The sequence below is a fragment of the Bos mutus genome, chromosome 1, assembly GCF_027580195.1.
Source record: "Bos mutus isolate GX-2022 chromosome 1, NWIPB_WYAK_1.1, whole genome shotgun sequence".
NCBI lineage: Eukaryota > Metazoa > Chordata > Mammalia > Artiodactyla > Bovidae > Bos > Bos mutus.
Window position 1 is genome coordinate 82,090,439 of NC_091617.1, and position 9,975 is coordinate 82,100,413.

Genomic DNA, 9,975 nt, shown 5'->3' on the forward strand with positions numbered 1-9,975 from the left:
CCTGACAGTGGTACTGGATCAACTGGACAAAGCATGTGATGGACTGGCAGGTGGCTAATGGACTTTACATATGCTTGGTATCATCACCCTCTGAAGAAGTGTTTGGACTAGGACTCTCTATGGAACCTGGTTTGGGCACACCACTCCAGGACCACAAATTGGTTCACAAAGGCTGGAAAAGAATCTAGCCCTTCCACTATCATGACAATGGCAATGGTCAACTAGCAAGGCACCACAGTACCATCTAGTGGCCACAACACCCCTCTTCTCCCTCTCCACCAGGTGGTTAAGGAAAGGCTACTACTGCATCAGAGGTTCAGAACTCTTTGGTCACATCAATGGCTGATCAGTCAGAGTTGGAGAGAAAGCAAATATACCCCTCTCTTTGTTTTTTTTTTAATATTAACAAATACAAGCAGCAGAGAGGGCCAATTGCTCTCTGCTATTCCCTGAGGGGAACCAGAGGACAAAGCTGTTCCTCTGGTCTTCCTCTAACCGCAGGGCCTGCTTAGCTCCTCCTTAGGCAGAGCTGTTATCCAGCCCAACTTCCCTCATCCCCACTCCCCAGTCAAGATGGTTGCTGATGGTGGGAAGAATACTGTAGTTCCAGCCTCTGCTCCAGTCTCAGTTCAGACGGTGGTCACTCATCCTTTTGAACTAATCTCTCACTTGTCCTGGCCCAGAAACCTTGAGGTTAATCAACAACACCCACAGAAGCAGGCAGTGTGACTTCAGTCATCTTCAGATGACTCCTCTTCTGCCTCTTTTAGCCACTGGATGAACCTCTGCAGCTGTAAGGAAGAAGAGTGGAGAGCTACTGAGGGGGACTCACATAACCCTCCTGTTCTCCTTAGTGGATAACCAACCAGAGGCCCAGGGACCAACCACCTGGAGTCTGGGGCCAGGAGCCAGGGAACCAGACAACGACTGCAGTGAGAGGAAGGCAGCCTGACTCACCTGCTGGTTCTTTCGCAACTGCTGGCCTTTGTCAGTTACCTCCCTTCGGCTGAACCAGCTCAGAATTGTTTCCTCAGCCAGGATCTCCAGTTGGTAAAAAGCCATCAGTACCTACAGAAGGCCAGCAGAGGAGGTCTCAGGGGCCTTGCAGGGTTCAAGATACAATGGATAACAGAGGAAGAGGCAGCAAGATCTAGTGGCTTCCTACCAGGCCCTCAGCTGCCTCCTATACACTGTGGAGTCTCCTCCAAAACAGACAAGAGTGAGCTGTTCACTCTGACACTGGGACAGGTCTGACTTCTGTAACTGTAGCGCTCCACACATTCCCAGGACAACCTCCAAATGGCTGCCTTACTAGCCTGGCTCCAAGCTGTACTATCCCAGCAATGAGCACAACACTACAGGTGGATGACGCTATTAATCAAACTCCATATGGATTCACGTCAGTCTATACTGTGTCTCCATGGAGGTCACCAAAGCCTGTTTCAAAGTAAATGCAGGACTATGTGGCTTGGGGTGGTATTCACCTTGGCCATGGAAGTGCTAAGAGCTTCATGCTCCAAAAAGAAGTCCTCAATGGCTGCCAAAGATTCCAAATGATCAGCGGCGCGCTTTATGTAGTTCCTAAAGACAGGGCTCCAGGCCTTGAGCAACTGTGGGAAAGAGGAGAAGCTGCAATATATTCCTGAGCATGCATCTAGACCTGGACAGTAAAGAGAATCAATCATGATAACATGGGTCTTTCACGACAAGAGGTGGTTGCCTGGTGGTCTAGTGGTAGGATTTGGTACTTTTGCTGCTATGACCTGGGCTCAATCCCTGATCAGGGAACTGAGATCCCACAAGTCACAAAATTAAAAATTAAAAAAGACAAGAGATTATACAGGCTCTGTGGAACTATGTCAGAGGCACCTGGGAGCTGCTGGCAGGACTGGAGAAAAAGAAATTTCCTAGGGAAGGTGAAGGGGGTCAGATGCTGCAGGCTGCCTCAAAATATCTGTTCCCAGTCTAAATGTTCACCTTATTCTGGGTCAGATCATTTTCAGTCAGAGTATGACAATCCAGTCCATTTTGGGTATGCCTTTGAATACCACCTGAATACTGGAATCTCAAAGGCCACTCATTACTGAAACTAACTTGACTCCCCTGGACAACCAAACCTGCTCTAGAACCCAATCTGTGTCCAGAGGCAAGGAGAAAGGAACCACAAGTAACATATACCCCGTAAGACCTTCTACTCCTGATTTCCTTTAAAGCCAAGCCCCCAAAATGTATACCTGGCTCCACTCAACCCCTTGTACCCAGCTTCAATCTTTGCTTACAGGAATCAACAGGGTGCAATAGCGGTTTGGGTCTAGCGGGGAATCCATTTGTTGCAGTGGGAACTCCAGGACCACATGGCTCAGTACTTGCATCACTTCCTTCAGGCTTATGTTGTAGGCATACCTGTGGGGACACTGGGGTGACACCAGGGCATTCACTGGCCCTTTCAGCATATTGTAGAACTATGACTTTGGCAGGACATTGGTAAGAGGAAGTCAGATGCAACATGGAAAGGGAGGATTTTGGAAGGAAGAAGTCTATGCTGAGGCTAGAACAATGTTCTCCCTGTTTCAAATGCTACCAGCCTTGTCCAGTCTCGATGTCAAGGGAACATGTTCCTATTTGGGGAAGAATTAGGAGAGAACCTCCACCACCTAGAATTACCCTGAGAAGATGAGAATAGGGAGCGGCTGCTCTTACTTGAGAGAATTTATCTCCAGGACTAGATTGTCACAAGAAATGTTTTCCTCCTTGCCCCGCTGCAGGGTTCCCAGGACTTCATTCTGAAACACTAAAATCAAAGCAAGAATAAGTTCATGGACCAATATTTTTCCAGGATGCTTTAAATCATCCAGTCCTCACTTTATGCCCAACCAAACTGGATGTTCTCCTCTTTTGTCCCAGACACTGCTCCCTTGGCCACATACCTTTGATGTCATCCATCTGTGGAGAGCCTGCCCGACTGTCTAGCTCTTCAGAATCCATACTTCGCTCACTTTCAGTTTCACTCTCTTCTTCCATGTTGATTTTGAGTCCTGAGAATCCAGAAGGGGTAAGAAAAAAGAAAACGGAAGAGCCATTGACGGAGAGCAATGTATCTGCTCTGTCTGCATGAACAAATTAATGAACAAGCAGTCTGATTCTGATCCCCTGGAGAAGAAAATGGCAACTCACTCCAGTATTTTTGCCTGCAGAATCCTATGGATAGAGAAGCCTGGCAGGCTACAGTCCATTGGGCCATAACAGTCAGACACAACTTAGGGACTAAACCACTGCCAGTCTGATTCTGAAGTGTTCAAACTCCCTCAAAATAATCTGATTTAGATGGTGCATGGCAGGAATGAGGTCTAGCTCACCCCATAGATTCTGCCGTAGTTCCTCCTCTTCCTCCATGTTCATATCTGCAGCTTTCCAGAGGTAGCCCTGGCCTGCAACTCCAACTTCTGCTGGATTGTAACCTGGAAAAGACACTGATCTTTAGCAAGGGCCCAGGAGAAGCACCAACCCCTTAGGAGGAAACACTGGTATTTCTATGGGGCAGAGAGACACACAGATGCCCCACACCTGCTGAGTCTCACACCTTTCAGCTTCATTTTCTCTTTTTCTTGGTCAGCCCCAGAATCATCACTGAACTGACCATCATCCTCATCATCCTCTGCATCTGGAGGGTGCAAAGAGATCACTGAGCCCTCAGGTAGCATGATATCTGGGCCCACTACCACCTGGAGGAGAAAAAAGGAGTGGGTGGCACAGATCCATTAATGCGTGGGAAAAGTACTGCAAAGGAAAGTGACTTTACTAAGTCAAGCAGAAAGCAAATGAAACCACTGGATTGGGAATTTTAATTCAGGCTGGATTTGGTGGACATAAGGCACTTTCTGGCTCAGCATAACCACCACTCAGCTCGTGGCCTATGTGCCATGTGGAGCAGGTCTTACCTGGGAAGTGAGGACACAGTGAGGCTTCAGTGTAACATTTTCCTTGACCTCAGCATTGTCACAGAGCAGAGACTGATGAATCTGTGCTCCAGCAGCCACTCGAACACCCTGCCATAGGAAGGCCTGGTCCAGCACCACATTATCACCTGGCTCAGGACAGGAAACACTCCTGGTCACCCATGGCTCCAATTCCAGACCAGACCACTTCTCAGACCATTTGTGGAGAATGGGGCTGGCTGACACCAACAGAGATCCCATCCAGCTCTACTACTCCATCCCCAAATCACCATATATTCCCTCTCCCTCTCTAAGCTCAGGCCAGAGACTAGAACATTGCTCAGCCTGACTACCCTCCACCAGGTTTACAAAAATTTGACTATATACTGGACTTAAGAACCTGAGAACCTTTAAGATTTCTGGAGATCCCTTGAACTCAAGAAACTTATTAGAATCACACTCATGTCTAAAAGTAGAACCAAATTATTCTACCTCTTTTGTTTTGGTACATTTTAAAGTCAGAATCTTATTGTTCTCTTAATGGGGCAGTTCCATTAGAAGCATCACTTTCTTATAACCAAAGTGAGTTATTAAAGAGTATAAAGAACACTAGACTTATAATCAGAATCAAGTACCTGCATTGCCTCTTATGAGCCATGACCTTGGAGGGACAACCACTTTTAGCCTTTTTGATTATCTATAAAACTTATCTATAAATAATACCTCACAAGGTTTTTATGAGGATTAAATGAAATAAAGTACGCAGAAGCCCTTTGTAAACTGCAATGTACTAAATAGGTATTATTGCATGTTAATTATCCAGTTGGTCCTGAATGTGAATACAGGGTACCCTGGAATGTGAAGAGTCACCCAATAATAGGCCCACAGACCACAAATTAAAAGTATCACTGTTTTTACATCCCTGTTCCTTCCTTAATTAAGGCAGCCACTCTAGTTTCTTATTCTCAGGGACTATCCCTCTGTATCCTTTTCTGGACTCATGGGGTTCCCCCAAGTTCCTGCTTCTAGGATGGCCAGCTTGACCTCCCTACCTATACTCACCAATATGACAGCCAGGGCCAATGACACTGTTAGTGATGGAACAATTGCTGCCAATGACAGTGCCAGAACCTAAGAGCACATTTTCCTCCAGGATGCTGCCATGGCCCAGGCTGACCTCAGGCCCTCGGTAGATGTTATGTCGGGAGTGAGTGCAGCTCTGGGTTGTGCTGTCAGTGAAGTTAGCCTCTGGGGTGAGAGGGTAGACCCATCGGCGGATGACATCCGCGCAGACAGCAGCATACATGTGTAGGTTGGAGACCCGGGCACCATATTCCTTAGTTGTCACATGCATGTGGATCTGGTTTCCTAAGATCTAAATGAGGAGAAAAAAAGAGAGGTCACCCAAGCAAGCAAGAGAGAAAGAACATCCCCCAGTATAATTCTCTTCTAACTTCCTTAAATTCCCTACTGCTTCTCAATGTCACAGCCAAGTGGCCTGAGACTTTTCTCTGTACTGCTTCCCTCTCACCTCCAGCTATTTTCCTTCCTCCTACAGCCCAATAAAATATGAGACGGGACCAAAAGTCCCCCCACCTACCCAAGGGAAAACAAACTTTCACATTACGTGTAATGGTGGATAGTCATGTTTTTAGCAATCAATTTGTTGATTTTGAGATTTTTTAACATGTCACTGGTGGTCAGATGGTATTGGGGATCTGCCAAAAACGAAAAATGAATCTTCTGCTTTCGTGTGTCAGCAGGGTCTATTGTCCCTGAAGTTGGTTAAAATAAAAAAGCCAATGAAGAAAGAGAGGAAAAAAGGGGGGTGGGGGTGGGAAACCAAAAGTTATCAGCGTGACGTAATATTACAGCCCTCTTCTAAAGAGGCACTGGGAGCCTTTCATTACCTCCTCATTTACTAACAGGCCTCGCACAAAGTCATCTCGTGTTTGGTAGTCGAAGTTGTCTGTAAATAGTTGAGCCACCTGTGTGGAGAAGTCAGAGGGGGATAAGGTTAAGTACTATTCTCTGGAAGCAAACATAGCCTCCTAGAGACATATCAGACACTGTGACAGCAGGACATGGGCCAGAATCCCAAAAAAGTCAGCCAATGAGCTACTGGGGTCAAGATGACAACACCTCTTTGCTATAGAACAGATGGGAGACAGGGGGAGAAGAAATATAGCTTGTCACTTAAGGGGGTGGTAATATATCCTCAGAGTTTTACTCGGTGGATATGCAGCCTTTGACTGAGGAGCTCACCTGAGGAGAGCAGATGCTGATATGACAATCAAGTAAGTCATAGCGAATCTCCACTCCATCTCCACTGCCCTGGAACAAGCTCTGTGGGAAGAAGTTACAAGGACTTTAACTCATCTCTCCTGCTGAAGCCTGTCACCTTCCCACTTCAAGGACCCCAGTTAACCACATACCAGAGGGAAAGAAAAACGTCGGAGGCCTTGGGTCTTCTGGAAATGGAGCACCTGATTTGTGGCACTATCCACGGCCACTACCACGTTATCCTCATGACAACGAGTTGGGTGGCTGGGGGATGACTCCTTGAAGATCATCGTCATCACAGATACATTTTTTTCTAGCTTCCGCCTTAACCTATGAAAGACAGGAAGGAGAGAGCTGTAAAAAAGCAGTCCTAGGGCTCTGTGGTCCCAAACCCCACCTCTACTGTTTTTCCCATCCTGACCTGTGTTCTTCCAGGGCTCTGGTAATATTGATGTTTGAGATGACATCCCCATACACCAGAAGGAAGTCAGAGCGCACCAAGGCTTTAGCATCAACATCACGGAGAACATCCCCCAGTGATCTATACAGCTCTGATGTAATTATTCGAACCACATTGAGGGATGTTGGGCGGCACCACTTGGATTTCCTAAGGGAAGGGAGGGGTGAGGGGAATGAGTAAACCAAACATAAAGATCATGCAGGGCTTCTCTATTCCTGCGCCATTCAACATTCACACTCCTTTGCTGTGATTTTTTTGGAGTTTCTGCCAGCGTCCTCAACTTCAAAGAGATTAATGAACTATAATGAATGGTTTCAGTATACTGTCTTATGTATATAATCTTGTTTTATGTATATAAATCTTGTTTTCAGTATATAATCTTGTTTTATGGGCTAGAGAAGCAGGGCTATTTCCTCTCCATTCCCTGACCAATCCCCAAACATGGATTGGAACCAAAAATCCCACTGAGACTTAGGTTATTCGAAGTATTCTAGGGACAAACTTTCTCTTAAAGCTCGTATCAAATTTAGAAGCTGTCTGATGGAGATCATGCTAATCCTAGCCTATATTTCCTAAGCTTCCTTAAATCCTGAGAGTCACTCTTTTTCAAAAAGATTTCACTCAACATTTGTTAAGTGTTTACTATGTGCTTGGTACTAAGCTAGGTACCAGGAATACAAAGATGAGGAAGAGCTCAACATTTAGAAGCTCAGTGGAAAAACAAAGATGTTACTCTTATAACTGGCATATTGGAGCCACCAAATAAAAAGCAAAACTCACTGGGACTAAACTCTATGAGATTCAGAAAAAATTCAAATGCTGTTCTTTAATCTTTGTCACAGCTTCAGCTGCTCACCTCCTAAGTGAAGAGAATGCCCTTAAGACCTTACAATGGGATACAAATAGACACATTTTTCTCCCTCATAATTTCCCCTTAGTTACATTCACCCTAAGGAAACCAGGGGAAAAATGGTGAAACATGGAAAGAAAAGTTGCAGAGCTTACAGTAAATGTTCCTTGATTTGAGCAGCCTTCCAGCAACAAAAGACAAAGGTTTCCTGTACACCTGTGGCAGTCAGAAATTCCAGAGTGTAGTCAATTAGTGCCACATTGGCCAGGGGCAAGAGGACCTGGAGGGTAAGAGACAAAAAAAAGTCTGAAGACTTGTTATCTGTGAGGATCCTCTGAGAACCATTCTTTCTCCTACTTCAACCACAATTTCACTCCTCTGTCAGTATTTTCAAACAGTAGTTTTATGTTTCCTATTTAAAAGTAATCAGGCTCCTATCTTTGATGTTTATAGCATGCTCTAAACATGAGTCTGCTGTGCTTAGTTGCTCAGTCATGTCCAATGTCCAACTCTTTGCAACCCCATGGACTGCAGCCCACCAGGCTCCTCTGGCCAAGGGGATTCTCCAGGCAAGAAAATTGGGAGTGGGTTGCCATGCCCTTCTCCAGGGGATCTTTACAACCCAGGGATCGAATGCAGGTCTCCCACATTGCAGGCAGATTCTTTACCATCTGAACCACCAGGGAAGCCCAAGAATTCTGGAGTGGGTAGCATATCCCTTATCCAGGGTAATTTCCCCACCCAGGAATCAAACCGAGGTCTCCCGCATTGCAAGCAGATTCTTTACCAGCTGAGCTACTTGGGAAGCCCAAACACGAGTCTAATGTGTTGCAATTTGGATACAGTAAACATAGAATCTACTTGCTTAGCATCAGACAAAGCTGATACAGAACAGACAACCCTGATTTCTAACACTAGAAATCAGTCATACCTCCAGAAACTTAAAACACCACTAAGGCCTTTTTCACTGTAAGATTTCCTTCCTTGATCTCTTTCTAAGAGCCAAGGTCTAGCCATCCCAAACAGTTGCCCCAAATAAACAGCCAATTAGACTATTTGGAGGTGGGGTGGGGAGTCAAAGACAGTTTTCCGTAAACAGAATGTAAGTCCTTTTCTTTGAAATGGGGACTGCTGAGGAACCCAGCAATCATTAGGAGTAGCTCAGTCCAATTCCCCAGTGTCTAGACAATACAGGGGATGCTGGCAACCAGCCACTGAACCCGTTCTGTTCTCCTATTGACAGATGGCACTGACTGTCATCAAAACCTGGAAAGAAAAAAGCACACTGTACAAGATCCAAAACAGCTGTTACTATGGGATCAGACTAGTCTGCTCCTTTTTTAGGCCCAGGACCTCCCTTTTGAAGGCAAAAGGAGGTTACATTTTCTTTCACCTAAGAATCTCTTTTTCCTAAGCACAAAAGCCGCGCAGCCTCCTCTTGAGGCACTGAATCCTCGTGTGAAGGCTTCTCACAAACACTGGTCCAAGGTTAGTCCTGCGGGCCTCCCAAAATCTGGAGGTGAACAGCACTACGCGTGCCCAAATCTTCCAGCCACTCACTTGGTCAGGTAGTCATCAGGGCTTTTGACCGTCTCTCTGCCTTCCTCCTAACCAGATAAACCCGATTTCTGGGAAAGAGAGTGGGCACAAGTCCTTCCAGAGGCCGCCTCACCACACAGTATAACTTGCTCTAGCCCTGCCACCTACAAGGCCCTCCGGCAGCACTCGAGCACGTCGCTCACCCGAGGCTGGTCCTTGGAGATGGGAAAGAAGCGGCGGTTGAAGCTGTCGGCCACCAGAACTGCTTGTAGGGGCGGCGGCGGTTCCTCCTCCGCCCCTCTGGCTGCCCCACCACCGCCGCCGCCGCCACCACCGCCGCCACCGCCACCACCGCCGCCACCGCCTCCCGGTCCGCCGCCGCTGCGCTTGTTGACCCGACTAGCCAACGCACCAGGCGGTGCCACCACAGTGGCCGCCATCTTCTCTCACGGCCACCACTTCCGCACGGAAACTGACACGGCACGCAGTAAGGGACAAAAAGACCCAGCACTCGAAATGCGAAGGAGTAGAGAAAGAAGGGAGGGTGGAGCCGAGGGCAGAAGAATGCGCATGCGTTTCCCCTAGGTCTGCCTAATGGCTGAGCTGCGAGGCAGAGAGCAGTGGGGCCCAGCGGCGCGGGTTCGGCCAGTTGAGGCACTCGGGCGGCGAGGAGAGGATTTATGGAGTGCAAGTGTTGCCGTCATCATTTGTTCTTGACCAAACTGACGTTCTTAGGGGATAATGAGACTCTCTGCGAAGCAGCTCTGGATGTATAATCTCCACTCCGTGCTTGCGTGCTAAGTCTCTTCAGTCGTGTCCAATTCTTTGCGACCCTATAAACTGTAACCCTCCAGGCTCCTCTAAGGGGGATTCTCCAGGCAAGAATACTGGACTGGTTGCCATGCCCT

General features: G+C 47.1%; 1 protein-coding gene across 1 annotated transcript; it reads right to left on the reverse strand.

Moving 5' to 3' along the window:
- Positions 1-380: 380 nt before the first annotated feature.
- EIF2B5 (eukaryotic translation initiation factor 2B subunit epsilon) lies at positions 381-9,524 on the reverse strand. The gene is made up of 16 exons (XM_014482869.2): positions 9,271-9,524; positions 7,684-7,808; positions 6,640-6,825; positions 6,371-6,548; positions 6,201-6,281; positions 5,846-5,923; positions 4,998-5,310; positions 3,939-4,084; positions 3,581-3,722; positions 3,357-3,458; positions 2,928-3,035; positions 2,701-2,791; positions 2,280-2,403; positions 1,485-1,610; positions 958-1,068; positions 381-791 (listed from the first exon to the last, which is right to left on the reverse strand). Exons 1-16 carry the CDS (start codon positions 9,505-9,507, stop codon positions 732-734), a joined length of 2,208 nt encoding a protein of 735 aa, XP_014338355.2. The 5' UTR covers positions 9,508-9,524; the 3' UTR covers positions 381-731.
- Between the last annotated feature and the right edge of the window lie 451 nt (positions 9,525-9,975).

Excerpts from the sequence above, each read along its gene's own strand:
- EIF2B5 (XM_014482869.2), bottom strand. The coding sequence starts at position 9,507 with ATGGCGGCCACTGTGGTGGCACCGCCTGGTGCGTTGGCTAGTCGGGTC. Across the intron at positions 7,809-9,270 it reads TCTCCAAGGACCAGCCTCGG|GTCCTCTTGCCCCTGGCCAA; the intron begins GTGAGCGACGTG and ends CTTACCCTCCAG. Across the intron at positions 3,723-3,938 it reads ACTGTGTCCTCACTTCCCAG|GTGGTAGTGGGCCCAGATAT; the intron begins GTAAGACCTGCT and ends TTTCTCCTCCAG.